Source organism: Nomascus leucogenys, chromosome 4 (assembly GCF_006542625.1).
Source record: "Nomascus leucogenys isolate Asia chromosome 4, Asia_NLE_v1, whole genome shotgun sequence".
Lineage (NCBI taxonomy): Eukaryota > Metazoa > Chordata > Mammalia > Primates > Hylobatidae > Nomascus > Nomascus leucogenys.
In genome coordinates, this window is record NC_044384.1 from 95,619,455 (window position 1) to 95,644,518 (window position 25,064).

The 25,064-nt window shown below is 37.9% G+C and overlaps 1 protein-coding gene across 5 annotated transcripts in view; it reads left to right on the forward strand.

Moving 5' to 3' along the window:
• ERC2 (ELKS/RAB6-interacting/CAST family member 2) overlaps positions 1–25,064 on the forward strand; it is a 987,712-nt gene that overhangs the window by 389,283 nt on the left and 573,365 nt on the right. For all 5 annotated transcript variants that reach the window (XM_030811586.1, XM_030811582.1, XM_030811583.1 and 2 more), the window contains one exon: positions 15,831–15,998. In XM_030811586.1, coding sequence (XP_030667446.1) covers positions 15,831–15,998 — 168 coding nt within the window. The remainder of the gene's footprint in view (positions 1–15,830; positions 15,999–25,064) is intronic.

A 25,064-nucleotide genomic window follows, 5' to 3' on the forward strand; every position in this document is an offset into this window, starting at 1 on the left:
ACAACACACACACGTAAGTGTAATAATATATAAATGTATATAATAAATACCTTACATGTGTAAGTGACACTTCTATCATTATAACTAGGAGACCTCTCAGAGATTCGATGTTTTTACTTCTAAATAATACCTACCTTGTATGTAAATATCTATCTATATATGTCAGAAAGGATAAGATACATGTCATAATTTTAGTACATTCACCCTTTTTTTGGCTTCATGCTACATTCTCTCCACTACTTTGGTTGCCATTCATGCTGTTCAAATATTTCCTGCTTTCCTCCTTCTGAGCGTGATGTCTTGGCTTTGCTGCTTTAAAGCCATGTGGCTCTGGGCCTTCTAAAATGGAGAACAAGAAATCAACCTGTCTCAAAAATGCTGAGGGTCCTCATGAAAATGCCTCCTAGGTGTTAGCTAATGTTATCATTATTGTCAGTGAGATTAGCTTTTAATGATAACTGCTAGAATATTAACATAAATACTCTAATGACTAAATTTACTAATCATATGTAGATGATAGAATATATAATGTATCATGGTAATCATAAATTATGTCACTTTTCACTATTAAACAGCAGCTGCTATTCATTGATTGTCTCTACTTTATCTCTTAGTGCCTTGTAATAAAACATATTAAAAGTCGTATTTCAATTAATCCTCATAGTATCTGTACTATTATTACCCTCATTTTATGGATGAGGAGACTGGAGTTTTGAGAGATTGTATCTTTCTTTCCCTAAGCCATGGTGAGTAAGTGGAAGGTTAAGATTTGACCTTGAGGAGTCAAGAGCTCTGACTTGCAGCCATTACTCTTTCCCTGCCTTCCTACAATGTATTAATATACTAGATAAAGAGTCATAACAGCTTTAATATGTACCACCATGGATAATTCTTCCTGGGCAGAGTGTGTCCTGGCCGTTTCTTCCACCTGCAGCATTTCTGCCCTCAAGAAAGGGCTAAACTAGAAATGCAGGCAATCAATTAATTTTCTGGGAGCTCTGGACCTAACTAGATTTCTCTTACACTGAGTTAGTTCCTCATAGGAGTCTTTGGGTGGGATTCCTTTTTACAAGTGAAATTGACAAATGTGTCAATTTAATCCTTGTTTTCATCACTCATTCAACTGAGCATGAAGTAGGCATTTAATAAACTCTTTTCATTTGCTTATGCATCTTTCCAGAAATAGCCTGTGTGCACACAAGCAAATGTTCCTTCTTTTTTCCCAATTGGAAACATGTTAGACATACTGGAATACACACTGTGTTTTACATTTTGCTTTTACAAAAATTTTCTGCAATTTGCCATTTGTCTTTTTCCATGAAGGTAGTTTAAATTTATATTTAATCTTATTTATCTGTCTTTTACTTTATGGTGTCTAGGCTTTTTCTCTTGCTTAGAAAGGGCTACTATACCCTGTGAGTAAAAAGAAGGGCCCCCATACTTTCTTTGTAAAAATTTTTCACATATCTATATTATACTTTTTTTTTTTTTGAGACCATGTCCTACTCTGTTGCACAGGCTGGAGAGCAGTGGTGCGATCACAGCTCATTGCAGCCTCCTGCCTCAGCCTCCCAAGTAGTTAGGACTATAGGGCTGCACCACCATGCCCAAACAATTTTTTATTTTATTTAATATAAACGAGGTCTTGCTATGTTGCCCAGGCTTGCCTCAAACTTCTGGCCTCAAGCAGTCTTCCCACCTTGGCCTCCCAAAGTGCTGGGATTATAGGCGTTAGCTACTGCCCCCAACCCCATCTCTTTTAGCACTTTTATGATTTAATTTTTTTCCACCTAACTCTTTATTAGGAATTTATTTTTGTCATAGTTAGGTAAGGTTTCACTGTTATTATTTTTCTAAATGAAAGTAAGTTTTCAGTCGTTATCGATGGAATAATTCATGTTTCCCCTACTGAATCTAACTGCCACCTTTATCATATACTAACTTTACATGTGTATGTCAGTCCATTTTGGACTCCCTCATTATTGTTCATGGACTGATCTGTCTTTTTCTTCCTGCATCACTACCAAACTATTTTAATTACCAAAGCTTTAAATATGTTTTAATACAGTACAGCTGGATCATTCACCTCCTGACATGAAATTTAGGTTAGGTAAAGACTTTAGAAGTCATTGAGCAAAATTTTATCTCAATTTTTTTTTTTTTTAATCAAAAGGTAACTGAGTCCCTTGGAAATAAGCAGCTTCCCCCAAGGTCCCATCCCCAGGTCCTAGCAGAGCCAGAAATGAACCTAGGGTATGGGCTGCTGGGGTATATTTTGAACCGGAAGATGGGGCTTTAAGCTATAGCTCTACTACACTAGGTCTCCAAGCCCTGAAAGCTCCACTGTTTTCACCCTTAAGCAGTACTTACATCACAGGTTGCCCTGGGGAATGCAGGAGCCTCCTGCAGCACCTAATGCAATGTTAGCCACAGAGGGCATCTCAAAAGTATTAGCGGACTGTCAGCCAAGGCCTTCTGAGTCCATTTCAGCAGTGTGTTCCCATTTCGCCACACTCAAACCTTTCTTACCCATGCCACACCTTACAAATTTGATGGCTTAAAGATACTTTAGAACAGCCTTTCCTAAAAATATTCTGAAGGATATTATTATGTGTTCTTAGAAAAGAACGGGTTCTGTGGGAAAAAATAGATGTGGGGAAAGGTAAGTTAAATCAATTTAAAGATGATCTTTGCTTTGGGACTGTTCAGAATCTTTAGTATGCTAATGTCTACCATAAACCACTAGAGCCCACAGGGTTTCCCAAGTCTGCTCCATCATGGCACACACCCTGCTTCCACACCCCTACTTAACTTTTGCACAACACTCAGAAAAATTTCAAAGAACAAATACTGTTTATTTTAGAGTAGTATTTTTCACAGTTGAGAAAACATTTCTTCTTCTTTTTTTCAAATAAACAACCTTGTAGACACCTAGTATTGTTTTATGTAATAATTACTACGTTACTTAATTAGTGACAAACATAAGATTAAGCATGTTTATAGCTCTTATAGAACTATGCAGCCAAATCAAGATTATGTGCTAAATGAAAATACAATGTCAAAGTTAATAAAACCTAAATTAATGATATTAATTTAATATGGAGAAGGATAGTGTTTTCATGCATTAATTTACACTGATATGAATGTGGTACAAACTGGTATGGCTGAGGTGCTAGTTCGGGAGGCCTGAACTAGTGGTATGTTGTGTGAAGATCCAGTTTCCTCACTGATTGCTGTTTTTATTTATAGTGCTGATGAACCCCTGGTTTTCATGGTCAGCATGATGTCCTGTGGTTGAGACTTGGAGGGAATGTATCGTAGAAACAAGAAGTTCTGTGCTTTTTTCCATTTCACTCCAAAGCAATCTTAAGTGCAAACACAAAGGCTATATTGAAATCTATTAGCAAAGAGAGATTTACCTGATCCAGATTTATAAGAGTTATTTACATGATCCAGGATAAATTCATTTTAACTTTTGAGATAATCATAGAAAAGAAAAGATGACATAGAAAAGAAAAGAACAAACAACATAAAAACGCTCTTATAGCAAACTTCTGGATCCTTAAACACAAGTCCCCATCCTCCAGGAGTATTTGAGAGACACGACTCTAAAACATGGGTTTAACCCTAACAAATACAGTGCCTAATTTGTTAGTCATTTACAAATACTTTAGGCGTATCTCACTGGAGGTTATTTGTTTGGATTTATTAAAAAGCATTGACCTAAAGATCACAAAATTATTACTTAGTACTAAATTATCTGTGATTTAAGTTCTGGAGCTTCAGTGATAGTTTAGAAAATTCATGGCATATCTAAGTGGGATCAATATTTTAAAATTTTATGTTAAAACACAATTTCGTGCTTACATTTAATGTGCTTACCTGAAGGGAAAGCACAATATTAATGATACATGGTATTTTCTTAAACTTATTTTTTTCGGTAATAGCAAATGTTTTGAAGATGGGCTTTTTAAACGTTAGGAGGTACTAAGATTGATAGCTTTGCAAATTGGTTTTAAGTATTTTGAATTTATAACTATCATCATGTTGCAAAATAACATTGACTTTGGAATGGCTTACTTCCTTTTGTAGTAATTCAAAAATATTATGACAGCTATAGTTTTATAGTGAGCATAAAAATCAGTGAGGTAAGTTCAATGAGGTAAGGTTAGTGTTGGAAGTTTTATTAACGAAAACTTTAAGTATTAACACATGAGTTACAATTCCCATGTGTTTTCAGAAATTTGCTGGAACTGAACAGAACATTAAATTTTGAACTTTGGACTAGTCACTTAAAACCACCTAATTTTAGTGTAAGAAGTAGCCAAAAACTTAAGTATGAAAACAGGTTTATAAAGTTGGCTGAATTATTAACTCACATATGATATGAATTCTCCCATGTAGGTGATACAAAGCACTCTCAGCCCAGCATTGTTTTCTTCAAGTAGGTGGCATGTGGGACTTGGGTATCATTTTTTGACAGGTAGGCATGACAAATGCATTTTTACAACCTGAAAATCTCGACTGTGTTATTAACAAGTTGGTGATTGTAACTTAACTTTTATAAGCACAGCTCAAATGATATATGTGGTTATATGATAGTAAATATCCCTGAATTCTATTTTTTGCATTCAAATTATATGAGAACAGACAACCTAAGAGAAACGTGTACTGTAAATTATGAAGCACTTTATTATACAATCATTATTGTTTTTCTTTGTGCTATCTAAATGCTTTTAAATATAATATAGGTTTTTTTTCTCTTGTCAAGTGTGTAAATCTTTGACTGCTAAATGACGTCAGCACACAGAAGTGGGATTAAATAGTCCTTTATCTCTGATTCAGTATTACTCTACTAACTGTAGACATCAACAGGAGGATAAATACATCATTGACATTAACTAGATGCCTTGAAAGGCCAAAGGCTCAATTGAAATGACCAAATCTCTTGTTATCCATGACTGTGAGAAGAAGAGACCTTACAACAAAAGACCTAAAAGCAGGGGCCCTTTTAGGATAGGGATTTCTCTCAGTTTTCAACATGTCGATGTCCTCTCCTTACATATTTTTGTTAATTTGGTCTCAGAGAGCTGCATTGAAATGGGAGTGAATCTGTAAATGTGCAGAAGGTGTCCTACCTGGTCATTAGGGGAAATGTTGGTGTAATTACAGGACTGCCCATCCACATGTAGATCAGACTCCAGTCCAGCTTCTATTGTGTTGGGAGCTTCCAAATCATATAGCCATTTGCTTTTCATATGTTTGCTAGCCATCTCAAACTACATATGCCTAATCCTAAACTCTTGATTTCCTTTCCTCAAGTCCAGTTCTCCCCAGTCTTCCACAGCGCAGGCAATAATTCCACTATCTACTGAGTTTTTCCAGCTAGCAACCCAGGAGTCTTCTTTGATGTCTTCCTTCCTTTCATCCCTACACATGCAAATCCTCAGTTCTGCCAGCTGTCTTCTGACTGTATCTCAAAATGCATCACAAACACAGCCACGTGCCCCCTCTCCACCACCCCCATCCTAGTTGTGACAGCCACTTTCTCCCTTCTGGCTCACTGCAGCAGCTCCTTACCTGTCCCCGGCCTCCATTCTTGTCCCCTAGTGCCTGTTTTCCATAGAACACCCAGAACGAATTTTCAAGAAAAATTGCATTAAATTGTCCTATCCTTGACCAATAGCAAGACTCTATTGGTCTTTAATATAACTTCCTTGCTTTCTGGCTCAACAAGGCATTCTGAACTCACCTGCACATCCTGCCTTAGACCTAAAATCAATCATTTCAACAATGAAAGTGGATTTGTTTTAGTGAAAAATGGTTTAGAGATCACAATTTGGGCACTTTGGGTGGGTTCTCATCGCTACTTAGGTGGTCAGTTTTTTTTCTAGGTCTAAAGTGGACAAAGCTAGAAATAAAAAAAAAGAGGAAGGGTTGGGGGGGGCAGTGAGCATTGAAAAATTACCTATTGGGCACAATGTTCACTATTTGGGTGATGCGTACACTAGAAGACCCAAACTTCACCATTACATAACAAACCCAGATCTAAAAAAAAAAAAAAAAAAAAGAAAATACGAAAATATATCAGGTATTCATAATATTTCCAATTTGAATTTAGTATTACAAGGCTTTTATTTAAATATTTAAGTTCTTAGAGTTTATATCTGCATTACTCCACTCTTATGCTAAAACTTGTATTTATTAAATGATATTGACATAATACTTATTTGTTCTACCTCCACAACCTCCAACCTTACAACTGTGTGTTTCAATAAATCACAAACCTGTCTTGTTAAAAGGCTATATCCCTAACACTAGAATGTTGCCTGGCACAAAATTGATTCTTCATATTTATTGAATGAATGAAAAAATGACTCTGGTTACTGCTTATAAAAAGGTTAACTACAGACAGGAGAGAAATCTGAAATTAAAATAGCTGCAGAAGTTAAAGAGCAGGAGGATGTAACCAAGCATAGGGTAAGAGATGGGCACACCCTCGTCCATAGAGCCAGTTTTTGATGATGCAGCTGCTGAAGGACATTTTTTTCTGAAAGGCAACTTTTGCTATAATTAGAGATTGACGTGAAAGAGTTTTTGAAAGCAGTGATTATTTTGAGTTCTTCTTTCATCAAGAATCCAGAAAGATTCATGCTAGCTGAATTACCAGCCATCAAGGTCATTGATGATTATTCGTCAAAAATTTTCTTTTGTAGAGGTCAGTAGCCCCTGATGGTCAGAGAAGGGAAGAAGGCAGGACTCCTGCCCCACCACCTGGCCTCCGTGTAGTACATCACAGCTGTACAACTTCCCTGAGCACTCCTTGAAGTTCCAGCTCTTTGTTTTTCTGGAACTTCATGCCCATGAAAGTTTCTCTCTAAGTCGGTGTGATGCTATGTCTTGTGACAGGGCTCAGCCAACCTTCTGTTTGCTGTTGGGCCAAAATCCTCCCTGAATCATCAATATGCAAGGGAGATTGAAATTCTAAGCCTAGGTAGGATTCCATTCCAAGGGTTGAAGCTTTTGGGCTTACTGGAGTCATAGACCTTCACTGTCCAATATGGTAGCCATGAGCCACATGTGGCTATTGAGCACCTGAAATATGGCTAATCCTCATTGAGATGTGCTAAAAGTATAAAAAAAAAAGCTAGATTTTGAAGACAATACAAAAAATGTAGAGTATCTCAATATTTTTCATATTGATTACAGGTTGAGTAATAATATTTTAGATACAATAGATTAAATATTTTATTAAAATTAATTTCAATGTTTCTTTTTACTTTTTAAATGTGGCTATTAAAAAATGTAAAAGTACAGATGTGGCTTGCTTCATAATTATTTTGTACACACGGTCTTAAACCTTGCTCTTGGAATAGTGGACATGCCTGTGCAACATTTCTAGCCAATGCACAGATCTCAAATACCATTCACTTCACCAGGGAGAAATCACTCCTCACGTCAATTATGTTAATCTACAATTTTCAGTTTTCCATCAAATATAAAGAATATTGAGGTATTTTTGGTAGCTGACTCTGGAATGTTAGCTTTTAATTAAAGTCTTTCATAGCTAATTAACTAACTCTGGAAGACTTATTCCCAGTTGGGTAATACACCCATCCGTCCACCCACCCACACAACCCTCCACACTGCACACATACCATAGAGTGTATGCTGAAATATTTTTAAGTAAATGTCAAACAATATAACGCCTCAGTACATGTGAGAGCACAAAACCTTATTTGCTGGTTCTCCACTCTTCCTGAGGGCTGTTGATCAGCAACCTTTATTGCATTCCTGCAGCATATAAATCACTGAATTAGAGGCTGTGGAAAGTAGAATAATAAAGTATAATAACAATAGCAAAAATTTATTGAGTGTTTCTAGGTACCAGGTACCATGCTAAGTGCTTTACATGTGTTATTTAATTTAATACTCAAAATAACTCAATGAAGGATGTACTGTTATTATCTCCATTTTCCTTGTAATACCTTAGAAATGTTCATGACATTTGAAAGGCCATTGTTATGAGTTAGTTGAACAATATATATTTGCATTGCGGAGGATGTTGCAAAACATACCCACTTGGGCCACTTGTCTATCCAAGCTGAAACTCAAGTTGACGAGCTTAAGGGGCTCTTTCCTCTTCAGTCTGTCTTTCTCTGTCTTCTTCCCAAGGCTTTGATCTTTAACCCCCGTGTCTACTCCCCCAAGGTTCTACTGCTTCTTCCTCTTAGTTCTGTCTTTGGCCCTGTGTCATTTTTTTCCCCCTTCTTTGGATTTGGGATGAAAGGAGAAGGGAAGTTGAAGGTCCTATATCTAGAAAGAGTGAAAGGAAGTACCATAGCCCTAATTCTTTAGATTCATGACAATCTCTAAGACAAAAAAACAGTTTTAGTTTTAAGGTGCCTACTTTGCAGCAAAATCATAGGAGTTTATTATAATAGTTTCTAAGCTATTTAACCCATCATACTGTAAGTCCAACCTGTTTTAAGGATTGAGGACTTGGGGGAGAACCTGTTTCTCACAGTCACTTGAGGATCCAGAGTTGGGGAGTTTCTGCCATTTGTATCTCCACCATCTGGAAAGTGTAGCCTCTACGATCTCTGAGGAAGAAAAGGAGTGTGGTATGCGACAGACAGGAAGTGATGTACCTCACTTCTGCTTACATTTCCTGAAGAAAACACAAGGTTTCATCTTTCCAAAAGGTGCCTGAGAAGTGTGATCTTTCTTGTGTTCAGGAGGAAAGGAGAGTTGGATGTGAGTGAGAACTAGTTGTTACTACTAAGCAAGTTTTAGATTTTAGGTTATTTTTAGTGTTTGTGTCTTTGGAGGCTGTGTACATTATGCATACTTCCAACTTTGAAACTGTCTCCCGTTTGAATGATTGCAAGTTGAATTGAATTCAAATATACCCTTAACTCAAGTCTACGATTAGGAAAAACAAACAAACGAAGCTTTGAATGTGAAATAAAACTATATTGGGAGCTTTTGTGAGTGTTGGCCAGTTTCATTTTCTTTTAAAATTTTTCTTTGTGATAGCCTGTTTATTCAATTCTTGAAGCATTGGCAAGCAAGTAGTATTTAATCTGTGATAATTTTCAAGTGGCCCCTTTTTCTCCCTCAAGTGTTTTTTTCTTTCAAGTGTTGCAGTAGTCATTTTAAGATTGAAATGAACCGTTTGATTTTTAGAAATTATTTATGGCACATCAAGTAGCACTTAGTGTTTTGTCACAACATTGAAACCGTTTCTGAAGGTGCACATAAAATATGGCAGAAAGGTCGAATGTCTTATGTATAGAACTTCTAGAAACATACCTCACCATTGGAACTGGTTATAATTCCTGGGTGCTGACATGAAGATTAATAATACTTACCTCTGATTTTGGCAACGTTTTGCCAATTTCATTGCCATGGTTCTTTTCTTTCAAGTTATTACCTGGAACTGAAGTGATAACAAATGTTTTATGTTTTATACTGCCAGATAAAAGGTTAAATTTTCATATGTCACATGCTCTTACACACACACACACACACACACACACACACACACAAATGGATCAAAAGGAGATGAGCAATTCTCCTAAAATGGAAAGATTGTCCTAGTTTTAACATTAGATGACTAGTTCCCATGTGGCTAAGTCATATGTAAAAATTGGAAATTCAACCTTCTGGGTCTTTGTGCATTGACTATATCATACAGTTCTAATTTTCTTTTGTTTTTCTGGGAAACGATGGTGCTCTTTGCTTTGCCAAGTTTTATTATTGAGTCAACTGCCAAAGTTTAAGATAGAGAGTCAAGGGCCCTTAAAATTATTTGGTGTTGAGTGAAGAGGCAGAGAAAGGTATTCCATATACCTAAACATTTTAACTTTATGTCTCTACCTGATGTTGGAGTATAATCTAGACTTCAGGCTTTTCTGATTCTGTTTTAAGTGATGTACTCTGTTGAGTGGAGTCAGAATATTAGTGACGGGAACTTTAATTTCAGTCATTGATACCTAATTTGGAACTAGATATTCTAATTTTTAATAGAATGCATTTTTTCTTGCCTTATCTTCCCTGTATTTAAACTTCGGTGCATCCAAAGGCTTGTGTGCCTGCTTGTGGTTTTGCACCATCTGGAATTTCATATTTGACTTTAGAGATGATGTCATACTCGCTTACTGCACACTGGGCCAATGTTGCTTGTGAATTGCCTGTGGTTCATGTCAAAGTTTCATCTTAAAAAAAAAAAAAAAAAAAAGAAGACCCTGAAGCCCATTTCTAGTGCAAAGCTTTAAAGATAGAGTGAAGGTGATTGAAAGGCACGACCCAAATTCCTTTGAAGTTAAGCACACACTTTCCAGTGCATGGAAAATAAACCCCCAAACAGAAGACCTCAGCTGGCACAGGCTCCCTCCTGCCGTGTTGAATTTGGGTGTTTGAGTAACGTGCTGATCACAACCATCCGTGCTCTCCATTTTGTTCCTGGAGAAATATTCTCACGGCTAGGGTTGTTTTTTTATCTCTTCTGGGCTTGGGAAGATGCGACAGGGCACTGATAGATCACACATGGCGAGAAGGTGCTATAAATGTTAAGCCTTAAAGTCTAGATTATATTCCAACATCAGGTAGAGACATAAAAGTTAAAATGTTTGGGTATATGGAATATTTTTCTCTGCCCCTTCACTCAACACCAAATAATTTTAAGAGCCCTTGACTCTCTCTCTCATGATTACAGAGTGTCTTTTTCTAAACTCTCTCCAGCACCACCCATTACCTCCCATATTGTAATTTATTTATATCACAGTTTGGATATTAGGCATTTCCTTTAGTCCAGATATAGACCATCCAGCTTTGATAGGTAGGATGCAGGGCAAATGGGACCTCAGTCATGTGTTTCTTCTCAGAATCACGCTGAGTCCTGGTAAACCCATGTGCGAATATCTACAATTGATTGTAACCCCTTTATAACCACTGCTATAATCCAGAGTGTTCAGCATGTTCTGCCAATTTTCCAATAATCCACCAAATGCCTATGTTTGTGCATAAACTCAAAAATCATATTTTTTCACCAGATATAATGAAAACCCAAAGAGGAGAGTGGTGTTATGCCAGGTTGGTAGATGAAGGTAACTTTAAACAAAAATGGGCCACATGAGAATCTGTGGCCCATCTTTAGGGCATCATCTTTAGTGCACCTGTCATGAATTTTCATTTAGGAAGAGGAAGATCCCCAGGACATGAGTACCCCTCCACCTTCCCAGGCCCTATATCTTTCTGGCTATTATGTGAGAAGAGGCACAGCTATCAGCTATTTGAAGAATCTGCTGTTCTCCTCCCCAGTCACAGAATGTCCACCCTCTCTTGTAATGCAGTCAGGGCCATTAGGGCTTGGGGGCTCCACACATCTGTGACCACCCCTTCCCCTACTGGGACCTCCCAGCTTCATCCTTCTCACTGGAGCAGAAACTGGAAAAACTCTCTACTCCCCCCACTTCCCTGTCACCTTTGACCTTTAGAAACACAACTTAGGCACCCCTTTCTTGGCAAGGAGCAACAAAAGGATATTCTACTCCAATAATTTTTCTTTATCGCTAATATCATCATCCTTCCCTGACACATTCTACCAAAAACGGATTCCTGCTTTTAAAAATCCTAAGATGTCAGGTATGATCTGTTCACACCTCTTGGTTTTATAGATGGAGAAACTGAGGCTGAAAGGCTGGGGAGGGGAAATGAGAGTTATCTGTCCTGATCCTCTCAGGCAGATAAAAGCAGAACTAGTCCTAAAAACCTAAGTGTCCTCTTTCTATTGTTCCTATTGGCTTTTTTTTTCTTTTAAATGCCACCCTCTGCTGCCCTGAACTTTTTTTTTTTTTTTTTTTTTTTAATTTTTAAATTTCAGTATCTTTAGGGGTATAGGTAGTTTTTGGTTACATGAGTATATCGTATAGCAGTGAAGTCTGGGATTTTAGTGTACCCATCACCTGAATAGTGTACCTTGCACCCAGTAAGTAGTTTTTTATTCCTCATCCTCCTCACACCCTTCCTGCTTCTGAGTCTCCAATGTCCATTATACCACTTCACATGCCTCTGTGTATCCAGAACTTAGTTCCCACTTACAAGTGAGAACATGCAGTACCTAGAACTTAGTTCCCACTTACAAGTGAGAACATGCAGTACCTAGAACTTAGTTCCCACTTACAAGTGAGAACATGCAGTATTTGGTTTTCCATTCCTGAGTTACTTCACTTAGAATGGTGGCCTGCAGTTCCATCCAGGTTGCTGCAGAAGACATTATTTCATTCTTATCATATATATATCTTATATATTATCATATTTTATCTACTCTTATCTACTTATTCTTTGACAGGCACATAGGTTGATTCCATATATTTGCAATTGTGAATTGTGCTGTGATAAACATACACATGTAAGTATCTGTATGATGCAATGACTTCTTTCCTTTTGGGTAGATACCCAGTAGTGGGATGGAATAGTAGATTGACTTTTAGTTATTTGAGAAATCTCCATGTTGTTTTCCATAGAGGTTTTACTAATTTACATTCCCACCAGCAGTGTATAAGCATTCCCTTTCCACCACATCCAAGGCAACATCTATTGTTTTTTGACTTTTTAACAATAGCTATTCTGGCTGGGATAAGGTGGTATTCTCACTGTGGTTTTGATTTGCATTTCCCTGATGATTAGTGATGTTAAGCATTTTTCATATGTTTGTTGGGTATTTGCATATCTTCTATTGGTTTCTTATGGCATTCTTGTATCATTTTTGTTTTTGATTTCTTTATCCTTTTTTTTTTCTTTCCATTCAAATTTTACTTGCCTATAGGATAAGAAAGCAAAATGTTTGAAAATTTTTGTTATGAGATGCAGCAATCCTCTACTTCCCCTGTCCATTTTTTTTTCCCTAAGACAAATCGTTTTAACTCTTCTTGTTCGGTTATTTTGATATAAATAACCTACTTGCTTCTGTGCTTCCTGATTGCTGGTGTAGCTACTATCTGTTGACTTCCTGCTATGGAGGGTGAAGATTAAGTCCTTCCATCACCCCAATACCTCATCACCTCAATACCTCATCGCCCATAGGAACCTTATCCAATCCCCACTTCATTCTCCCAGTTGTGTTATAAGGTAATTTAGTTCCCAGGTTGGTGTTTTGTTTTGTTTTGACCTCTCTCTTTCATGAAAGGCATTGTTGTAAGATATTTGTTACTTCTTAGTTATGTATTCATATATTTTTCAAATTTATTGAAATACAAATTATAACTGTATATCAAAGTATAAATTATTAAATTGTACAGTTCAAAGAGTTTTGACAATTTTGTACACCAGGCAACTGTTCTCCACTCTCCCTAATCAATTTAGAGAACAAAAAATACACTCCTGTCCCTTTATAATCAGCCCTTCCCACCTTCTACCCCAGGCAACTGTTGCTCTCATTTCTGTCACCTCATAGATTATTTTCACCTCTTTTAGAATTTCACAGAAATGGAAACATAGTCATGCCATAAATCCTCTAGATTCTTTCACTCAGGATGCTTTTGAGATTCACCTATGTTATTGTGTATATCTGCAGGTCACTCCTTTTTATGGATAGATAATATTCCATATAAATACACCACCATTTTATTTATCCATTCATTTACTGATAGACATTTGTGTTGTTTCCTGTGTGATCCATTATGAACAATGTTGCTGTGGGCATCTCTATAAAAATCATTTTGTGGACATGTCTCTTACACTGTCTATATCAGCAGTCCCCAACCTTTTTGGCACCAGTGACCGGTTTTGTGGAAGACAGTTTTTCCACAGATGAAGAGGTGTGGGGTATGGGGGATGGTTTAGGAATGAAACTGTTCCACCTCAGATCATCAGGCATTAGGCTGTCATAGGAGAGTGAACCCTATTGTGAACTGCACATGTGAGGGATCTAGGTTCATTAGATTCTATGAAAATCTAATGTCACTGTTGATCTGGCAGGAGGCGGAGCTCAGGTGGTAATGCTCGACCGACACTCACCTCCTGCTGTGTGGCCTGGTTCCTAACAGGCCCTGGACTGGGACTGGTCCGAGGGTTGGGGACCCCTGTTCTATATGATCTTATGTAATTTTGATTTGTTGTAGTAAACATAACATATTCCTTTCCCACATCAAGGGGACTGACAAAGAGTTACTTCATACATCGTTTGCCAAAGGGATCAGGATTGATCCTTGAAAAGTTGGTTCCTGGATGGTTCTAACCCTGGCTTTGACATAAAATCACATGTTAAGGTGTCTTTAATGATCCAGAAAAAATAAATCATGATGGTTGTCTTAGTTCATTCAGGCTGCTAGAACAAAGCACCAAGACTGGGTGGCTTATAAACAACAGAAATTTGTGTCTTACAGTTGCAGAGGCTGGAAAGTCCAAAATCAAGGCATCAGCAGATTTCTTGGCTGATGAGAGATCAATCAATGCTTCATATATGGTGCCATCATGCTGTGTTCTCACATGGTGGAAGGGGTGAATGAATTCCTTCTGGCTTCTTTTATATAGCAATTAGTCCCATTCATGAGGCACTTTGCCGTCATGACCTAATCACCTCCTAAAGGCCCCACCTTTTAATATTATTGTATTGGGGATTTGATTTCAATTTATGAATTTTGAGCAACACGTTCAGACCATAACAGTAGTATCTGCTGAAGTGGCAGCAAGATAATTGTGGCAAAGGGTCCTAATATTTATATATATATAAATATATCGAATAAAAAAAGTAAATGCCTTGGGAGTAACTTATTGAATGTCATTGTTTAGCTGAGAACAAGACTCTTGGAAATTTCATAGTCTGTCATTGTCAATAATTAAGGACAATAATCCTTCAAATAAAGTGTTTGTCACAGTTGCATTTTAAGACTGGATTAGTGTACATTTATAAACATGGTTGCAAATATGGTGTTGTATATCAAAAAAGTAAAATTTTAAAATGCTGCAGAAAATTAACTCAAAATGATATTCTGATGGTCTTCATATTCTTTTTGTTGTCTCATTTTTTTTTACCACCCCAGTGATATTTTTCTATGATCTAGTCTGAGTAGTCTAGAAATAGACCTTTCTTTGCACATGGGCTTCAGAATGTTAAATTAGAAAAAATAAAACATATTTTCTTTTTTATTAACAACATTTGAAAAGCAGGAATTATAATTTTTTTAAACTTTAGAGCTGAGTTACGAAGAGGAATTTTTTTTTGTATGCTTTGTCTTTTTTTTTTCTTTAAAAGTCTTTGGAAAGCAGTCTTTCATGAGGCTGGAGAATGGTGTTTCATTTGTATCTTATTTTCTTCCTCCAGCAGCATGAGTGTCCTCTTGGCAACATGTATTTTTCTAATTTAGGAGTGTTTCTCTACATGTCAATCTTGTTCCTCCGGATGTCCATGGCATGGCTCATTGTGTTCTCCGTATTTCAGGGCGATGCTGCAAAGCTTGAGCAGTATTTTATCCTCCCTGGACTCTCAGAGAGACATGGGAGTATTGATGTGCTTTGTTTCCAAGCTTAAACAAACATGTTGTAGTAGGGAAACAAACATAGAAACCTACTACTATTTCATAATGTCTCATTTCATAGAAGTCTTATTTTTTTTTTAAAGTATCACTATTGAGATGTGCACACAATAGGGCTTTAAGAAGGATGTAGGCTGTTAAAATTCAGGGCAGTAAGGTGCCATGAGCAGTGGTTCCATTGTGCCTTGCTCAGTAAACATGCTGCTGCCCTGCCTCCTCAAAGGGCACAATTGATGGTTATTGATGACCTTTCTGTAAAACCACATCCTTCTGTCTTTTTCCTGGTTTCAGGTAGATGCACTGAGATTACGACTGGAAGAAAAAGAATCTTTCCTCAATAAAAAAACAAAACAGCTGCAGGACCTCACAGAAGAGAAGGGGACACTGGCCGGTGAGATTCGTGACATGAAAGATATGTTAGAAGTGAAGGAAAGAAAAATCAATGTTCTTCAGAAAAAGGTGAGTAGCTGACATAAGCCCTTCAAGTGGGGTATCATCCATGTTTCGTCATTTTAGAAAAATTTTGAGCACATGGAAAATAAGTGATCTTTTATGAATCTTAGATTAGGAAGTATAGGCTGATTTCCATACTGATATTTCACTTACTGGTAGTTGTATCATGTCAATATTAGCATTGCTTGATGAATTTTCTATTTGATTACCTGGAAACTAAATAGTGATGATTATTTTTTATTCGCCAGCTTAAACATAGAGAGAATTGTACAAATTTAGATACAAATCTAAAATAACCAAAGGTCCCAAAAGTTAATTTTTTCTTCCTTACTGAGAGTTAGCAATGTATTTGTGGGTCCTGAATGTATTTTAGATACATTTGATATTCACATAAACTGTGGTAGGTCCTATTCTGCGAAGCCCACATAGATTTTTGGGAGGCAGGGGTAATGTTTTACACCCATTACTTAATTGGAATCAATGGAAGGAATGTATAATAATTCCCAGCCACAGTGATGCAACACAGAAGATGCTCGACCTTGTTAGGGCTCTTCCCTCCTTCCTTTAGCAGCTCGATTTCTCCCTTATAGGGGACCCTGATTTTGTGATAGCATCCCTATTTTCTTTTGGAGAATTCCTATTTGCTACTGTATATAGTTTTAGTGGGACCCTTGGGTATCCTGCCTTCTCTTAGTAAAAGGGTAGGTGAGAAGAGAAACCAATGGCTGCTCTTTTACAAAAAAAATAAAATGTGTTGGGAAGATGCAAGGCTCTCAGATGAACATGGGGCCAGAGTGAAAACTAGGTGGAAATCATTGGTGGGCTGCAGGGGCCTCTGGCCTGGATGCTGCCATCCACAGGCATGTTGTCAGGTGCTCTGCTGCAGCAAATGGAACTAACTGTCCCCTGCTCTAGGTGTCACCTGCCATCATCATTTCTCACCTGGCGTTGATCTACAGCATTCCAGATGTTTTTCTTGTCATGTTTCCTACAGCCTATTCTTAACACAGAAACTGGATTAATCCTTATAATGCATAAAACAGTTCATGTCACTCTCTGATAAAAACTCTCCAGTCACAACCAATTACATAATTTTGGGGGTCCATTGCATAATGTAAACATGATGCCCCTGTCCCCAAATTGAGAATTTCAGGATGGTAACCTCAGAGCATTAAACCAAGCATAGGGACCTGTGCAGCTCAGAGGTCCATGGAGCTGTCTCCACCTCCATTGGCTTCCATTGTCACTCAGAGTAACAGTGGAAGGCCCAGGACACCCTGCAGGACACCCTCTGGCCAGTCTGGCCTCCTGTCTCACTGCCTTCCCCTTTGCTCACACTGCATCAGTCACTGTGGCCTTTGTGTTCTTCTGCAGACACGTGAGGCAAGCTCTCTTGGTACCTGACATTTACTATAGCCTTTACGGGGACACTCTCATTCTGAGCCCGTGCTGCCCATTGTGGTAGTCATGAGCCACATGTAGCGATTAAGGCCTTGACTGAGATGTGCTGCAAGTGTGAAGTGCACATCAGATTTGGAAGACTTATTACGAACAAAATGGAAGCTCTCTCGTGAATCATTTTTTAGTTTGATTATATGTTGAAATGAAAATATTTTGGACTTATCAGGTAAATGAAAATGAATTTCACCTGTTTCTTTTTACTTTTTTAATATAATTACTAGAAAGCTTAAAATTACCTATGTGACTCACATTATGTTCCTATTGACAGAACTGCTCGAAATAGCCACATGGCTCATGCCTTTGCTTCTTTCAGGTCTCTGTTCAAATAGTGCTTTGTTACAGGCTTTTTTTGTCCATCCTGCATAAAATCGCATGACCACCCACATTCCTGCCCACTGTCTTCTCTCATCCAGTTTTATTTTTTTAATTAGAACTTTTAACCATCTGACAAATGTGTTTGTGTGTGTATATATATTTTTAAAATTTATATAATATAAATAAATATATATTTAAATATATATATTGTTCATTCATATTACTAGAATATAAATTCCAAAAAGGCAGACTTTTCTCCCATATCTTTAGTACCCAAAAGATACTAAATGCTTAATAAATATTTGTTGAATGAATGGATAAATGAACTTGCTCCAGAGTTAAAGTCTTGGGTAGGAGCATTTGATTGGCCAAGGTTATATTACCTGCTCACCCCCTACTGCCAGGAGCACTTGTTCTTGTGAATTTGATTCAAGGACCGAGCTATGCAAAGATGACAACAATAGCTGGCATTCGTTTGTTTCGGTGCAGAGGCTGTGATTAGATTAGCAATGCATTCTGATATCTATTAGGATATTCCCCATGCTTTTGACTTTTCATAAGTGAGTTCTCTAATCTTTCTTAAACTCTGAGAGCCAGTGAGTCTCTTCCTGTTCCGTTATGGTCAGCAGAGCCTAAATGGTACATTCATGTACAGAATAGTGTCTGTCACATTTTAAAAACAAAGCTAGATTCAAACCAAATTATAGAGGCTTTACCAAAGAGTTAAAAGTAGAGACACCGCATTTGTTAGAAACTCTCAGGATATTGGTGATTTGATGAATCATATTATTAATTCATTTCTGTAGAGCTCTTCATGGACAAGGTCCTGGTCATTGGATCCTCCTCTTGTAGCACTAGCTAATAGACACAGAAATTTAGAAGAGAGCTGAGCAGAGATTACTAAGGACGCTTGAATCAAAGGGGCTGTCTATGGTACGTGGGAATAACAGAGAGATGGTTGTAGTAGCCTGTCTTGGAGCATGTTCTAAGGATTCAAAAGAAGATTTTTCATTTAAAATCTCCAGCTGCAAATAATAACAAAAGCTGACATTTATTGAACTTACTTATATTGAACACTGTGTGCTGACTACTCTGTTTACTCATGTAAATAGTGCTTGTTACATGTACTGTTTACTTACTCTTGACCACTACCTAGTGAGATGGGCACAATTATTAATCTAAGGAATTGTGGAATATTGAGGCTTATGGTAAGCTTGCCCAAGGTCACATAGCCTAGATAAAAGTGTTTTTTGTCTTTAGGAATATATAATAAAATAATTAATGTAAATTAAGAGAATAAGCCTTTTTTAAATTCCACTTTTTAGGATAATGACACCAGGTGTGAGAGTGAATCAAGGAAAAATATCACACTTGTTCATTTTGTCAGAAGTTGAGACTAAGTGCACTCATTCTTGAGGAATAAATGACAACAGTTTTCTCAGTGAATATTTTGGGATGGCACTTCCAATGCATAAGTGACAAATGACCACTTTTGCCAATGCAAATGTTTTGCAGAATTTTAAACTTTCCTCCACAGCCAAACTCAAAGGTTTGGGAACCAGTTTGGAAGTTCTAGAACAAAACCAGTTGTATATTATGGCTCCTTTTGGCAACATGATTATGATATCACTTGTTTAGGTCATGTAAATAATGGCTTTGGAAATGTTTCATGTTTATTTGGAGAGGTTGCTCAGCTTCAGGTTTTTAAACCAAGTTTACCAATACATTTGGGGAGGAAATAAAGCCACTGGCAACATAGCAAAGCCACAGGAGCTCTATTATACCTGCAATGTGAAAGGGAAATAATCCCTAGAGAAGTGATGCATATGATTTAGAAGCTGACTCAAAATGTAGAAATAATACAAAAACGAATGGGCCAATGAAACATTGTCTTTAAGTCTGGAGACTCCTTGGAGTTTACACTACATTCAGCATAATTGGCTGTTTTAGGGCAGGCTTGGATTGGAATAGCATAAGCTTTGGATGTGAGAATAATAAGCTCATGTCAATGTCAGACATGCAGTATTACTTAATATTTCTTTCTCATAGACTCTTTTGCAACCCTGTTTTGATGCCAGTAGAACTAGGTATGCTCCTTTCCTGGCCATATTTACCCTGGCAAAGCTAGGCTTGCATTTCATATCTGTCAGCTTTGCCTTCAGAGCTCTGGGTCTCAGAAGTCTTGTGTGCTCCATAAGCCATGTAGACAGGCATGGACATGATGCTCTCAGCATTTCATCACTTGAAGAAGGAAGTGAGACTGAATAAACAGAAAACCCCAGGTGGAGGAGCATCTCTGATGAAGCTTTTGTAGGAAGACAGAGATCAACTAGAGTGGATTTTTGGCCCCACCAACATACTTTTGGCTGTACTCTGTAATTCCAAGACATGGAGTTCTCTTAGCAGGGGACAAAAATGCACATGTATGAAAAGTGTTTAGTGAAATATTCCCATGGGGCTATGACACCGAAATCAGAAGAGCGGTATGGTTTCCATGCTGCAGCCGTAGTTTTCTGTTCCCATACCTGAATTTAAACTGTAACTGATGAAGTGCTACCTGACTATTGAGTTTTTGTAGGAAATGTCATAAAACCTTGATGACATTGTACATTTGGAAAGTGTATAATGCTCAGGATTTTAGGACATGGTAGCGTTATTTGAACCCGATCAAATTCAGACTGTTATGCAGCACATAGATTCTTACAGCATAAACTTGCTACCCACGAATTTTTTTTTAAACCCATTAAAATTGGACAAAAATTCTATCTCCATTTTCATTCTAGGCCTTAGTCCCATAAGCAATGAGAATTTATAGAGCAGAGGTACTTTATTTATTAAAGGTAGAAAAACAGATGGCGATCTCTCTGGAAGCCAAGTCCACTGGCTGCCTACTGAACTTTGTGAATTGCCCTGTGGGTTGGAAAAGGCAGAGAGGGGTGGATGGAGTTGGCTCCTGGGAGTGGTGTGTGTGGACCTTTCCACTTCAGCCGTTTGATTTTACCTATTTGGAAGTATGGTGGTGAAAATTCTGAGTGATGATAACCTCAGGGGTAAGGACACTGTGGGATTACTGAGTTTCTTCTGGAAAAAAAAAATTTTATAGTAATACCTGAGAAGATAGATACAGAACATAGAGATTTCTATGTTAATGTAAAATTGAAGTAAAGTGTGGGGGACTTTTTGACTCACTTGAGCTCTTTCTCAGTGTTTAAACATCTAGTTGAGCTTTTATACTTATTATTGGCAAACCTCCTAATTTTTTGAACATGTGCAAAATCATATTCATTTCACGTTTACTGAGTGTTTCCTATGTGTCAGTCAGTCACCACTCTAGGTCCTGGAGGTTCAGGGAGAAATGAGACAATCTCCAGTCCTCAAGAAACTGACAGTCTAGTTGTGGAGACAGACATGCATAATCCTAAATATAAGTGCAGTGGAGAACAACATATGGCACGTTGCCAGAAGGACATCACTTGATGGATGCAAACAGCAGAAGCCACTTCTGGCTACCTTAAGCAAAAGGGAATTTTTTGTAAGAGTATCCAGGGTCCCAATACCTGGTCTGTAGAACTAGATTGGGGATGATCACGAACCAGGGCAGCCCTAAGAGACCAAGAGAAGGCAAACACCACTGTGATTTCATAACCAGGAGTGTCTGGTCACCTGTCTTTTCTGTTGACAGCTGCTCTCCCTCATCCTCTTTCCTCTGCCCTCACATTGCACTGTCAGTCAAGAGTCAAAGTCCTGGGACAGAGCTCCAAACTTCACACAACTGACTCTCATTGGCAGGATCTAATCAGACCCTCCCTTTATGAGTCTGGGATATGTGACTCCAAGCTTTACACTTGAGCTTTCTGCTCTGTTTTTATGTCACTTACTCAGGGAAGTCTTTGCTGAAACTGCAGTCTGGGGGAGGTTTTACACTCTTAGAGAACTATTTCTTGGCTCAGTTTGGAATTATGCATCCCTTTGGTGAATGTTGGCTTCCCTCTCAGGGCTTGAGTGCCCCAACCATAATCATCAAGATACCTCCAGCTTCTCGTAAAATTCTTGGCATGTGATGCTCCTTGATCAATGTGCATTGAGTGAATAAATGAGCTCAGCAAATTCTCAATGAATGAGAACTTGGGAGAGGAGAAATTGCTTTGAGATCTACTTCTCACCCAAGAATATTGTTAGCTCTGAGGAGAGTCATTTGCCCCAGCAAAATGTCAAACCCACTCTTGTTCCCAGCACGGTATGTTCTGTGTAGGCTGCAAGATGGAACCATACCATGAATAATAAAACACAGATGAGGAAATGGCTGTTGCTCTACCCACACCTAACATCTCCAGCCTTGGTTCTATTACCCTAGGAAGGTAAAAAGGGATGAAGGTTTGAGGAAGGGTGTTTCGCCACTCTTCCTTCATTTTCCTTTTTAATAAAAAGAAATGTGGTATTTACAGAGAATATCATCTTATTCTGAAAGAGAATGATTCCTTCTCTAGTTCTCACTTCTAATTTGTTGGATTGTTAGGAAGGTGATATTTTACGAGAGTGATACAATGAAATTTCTGGTTATATGTGGTCATTTCCAATTATGACCATGAAAATAATTATTTTTATAATAAAATGATTATATTATATACTATCTGTTGAACCCTTACCGTATACCAGACACTGCACTAAGTGATTTGCATCCTTAGGTTATGCATTCTTGTAACAGACCTAATGGCTTATAGGCACTATCATAATGCTGGTTTTTAAAATGAGAGACTGTGGTTTAGAGAGGAACTCATTCAGAGTGACGTGGCAGGAAGGGATGGAGCTATTCTTAACCACCACACTATTCTGGTGTTTTTCCTAGTTTATGATCCTGCTTCCCTCATGAGACAAGTGGGATCATTAACTTTTACAGATTAGCTAAACTACAATTTGAGCAACATACCTGAGGTTGATATATAAGAACCCCTCTTTTTAGGACAAAACCAGCAGAGATGCAGCCACTAAATAATGTAATTAAAAAAAGTGGGGAATGAATTACATGAATAAAATATAACACCAGGTCTGTATTTAAAAATATGATAAGTTATATGTAGAAAAAAAAAGATTGTGGTGGCTTTCAATATCTGTTTAATTTTTCTTCCCCCAGAAACTCTTTATGCACCATTCTAAGATTGTTTTGCTGCTTCATTTTTAAAGGATTGACGTGTTTGCTCTGATGGTAGTTTCACTTTCGTTTGGTTGTTGGCTTAAAGGACTGAGACCTCAAAAGATGATTTGAGACATGTAAGCAGCTTTCCTGGACTAGTCAAAGGTGAACTCTTGAGTTGGGAGATCCCTCATTCCTTGCCAAGTCCAGAGAGGAAACGGTCTAGGAAGCTGCTCCACTTTGCAGTGAGCTGTTCACGTAGGTCTGACCTCCTTGGTGTAGGCAAGCTCACTTTGCATCTGAAGCCAGGAACTAGCCTGGCGTCCCAGGGGTTGGGATCACAACTAGGGTGGCCATGGGTCTAAGGCAGAGGTTCTTAACCGGGGGCTGTAACTGAGGCTTAGAACCTCCCTACTCCCCTGGGAACATTTGCTAATGTCTGGAGATATTTTTGGTTGCTGTAGCTGGGAGGATGCTATAAGCATCTCATGGGTATGGTCTATTCCAGGGGTGCTGCTAAATGTCCTAATATGCAGAGGACACCTCTGCCCCCCAATAAATAATCATCCAGAGAAGGCCTGGTCTACAGGAGTCCTTTCCTTCTTGTGTAAGGATCACTACTGATCTTGGTTCTCTAGGCCCCCTGCCTTGAGGTCGCATTTCTTAAAAGTTTTTACTTAGTATAACAGACCTTTATCCCACCTTTCAGTATTATCTCAGTTGAAATGCATAACATTTTTACCTGCACTTTTTCTCTAGCATTATTTTAGGCAGCTTACAGAGTTGAATGTCTCGTGTATGTTTGTGTGTGTGCACATGAGTGTGTATGGTGTTTGGATTGTTACTATTTCTGTCTAATAATTTTCACATATAGTAATCTATACTTATAGATATGAGTGTATATGACACTCTTGAACCCTGAAAATTATTTGCAATTATTAAAACTGATCTGATCGTTCTTATCATGATATCAACTAATTTGTTAGGAGGGTGCTAGTCAGGTGTAGTACAGGGAACATGTAATAGGAATAAAGCATCTGATTAAGACAGAACAGAGATAGCTCACCCAGCAGATAACACCCAGTTTAAATTTCTTTGGCTTAATACCAGCATTCCAGTCATTTGAAAAATAGTGACCTTTAAGATGACTTTTTTTCCTGACTGAAAATAAAAACACTTTATTTTATCAACCTTTTGGGTTGAAAATCTTATTTCTATATTCACATTAAATTTATCTTTTCATACATTTGATCTAGTCATTTGGGATAGGGTAAAATTTTCTGTTCAATATAGATTGAATGTAGATTTAACTAATACAGTGCCTAAAAATTTGCAATTAAAAAGTATAATCCAGGTTAGTGTTTGTGATTTGCCAAATTTCTTTTGAACAGTGTCTTTCTTGGTTTGGAAAATATAACAAAAATCTAACTTAATATATTACACAGAAAGTTATTTATATGTATTTTGTGTTGGTAGGGTAGCAGTATGTCACCGGACTTAAGAATAAGCATCTTTGCTCTTGCATCCTTTAATACAGTGTGTCTTGACAGCTTGTTTGGAGGTTCTAACAGTGGAGCACAGCTACTCGTATGCCCTTGACTGAAGATCGGTCCTCCTCTATTGGGGATGGTCGTCCTTTTTGACCAAGCACGTAGCTTTGGGAGGGATGCACATGGAGCGGTGAGGGAGGAAGGGGACACCCGCCTACCAGCCAGATCAGCTGAATCAACCCTGGCCATCAATGGGGTGACAGATGTTGCAGCCAGATCGCCCTCACATCCAATACAGTGTGTCTTCATCATGGTGCGAAGGTGATGCCAAGGGTTCTAGTGCCAATTAAATTCCACAGGGCAAATAATCACCAACAGTGCATGGCTGCTACACTTGGCTGGAATTATTTGCCCCAATGTTGGTGAGATGGTTTAGGAAAAAATCATCTTGGTGACTTTAACCAATTGATCGATACCGTTGGTTAGAAGTCCATTTTGCTCCAATGAAGTGATATTCAAAAGCCACTTTATGTGTGCTTCATGTCTCTTGGATAGAGATTGTGGCTTCCTTGGTAAAACTAAGCTCCTTTGTGAAGCAACAAATTCAATAGCCTCCTCCTTTGTGTACATTGCTTTTCTTCTAAGGGATTTGAAATTGTCCTTCTCCTAGAGATG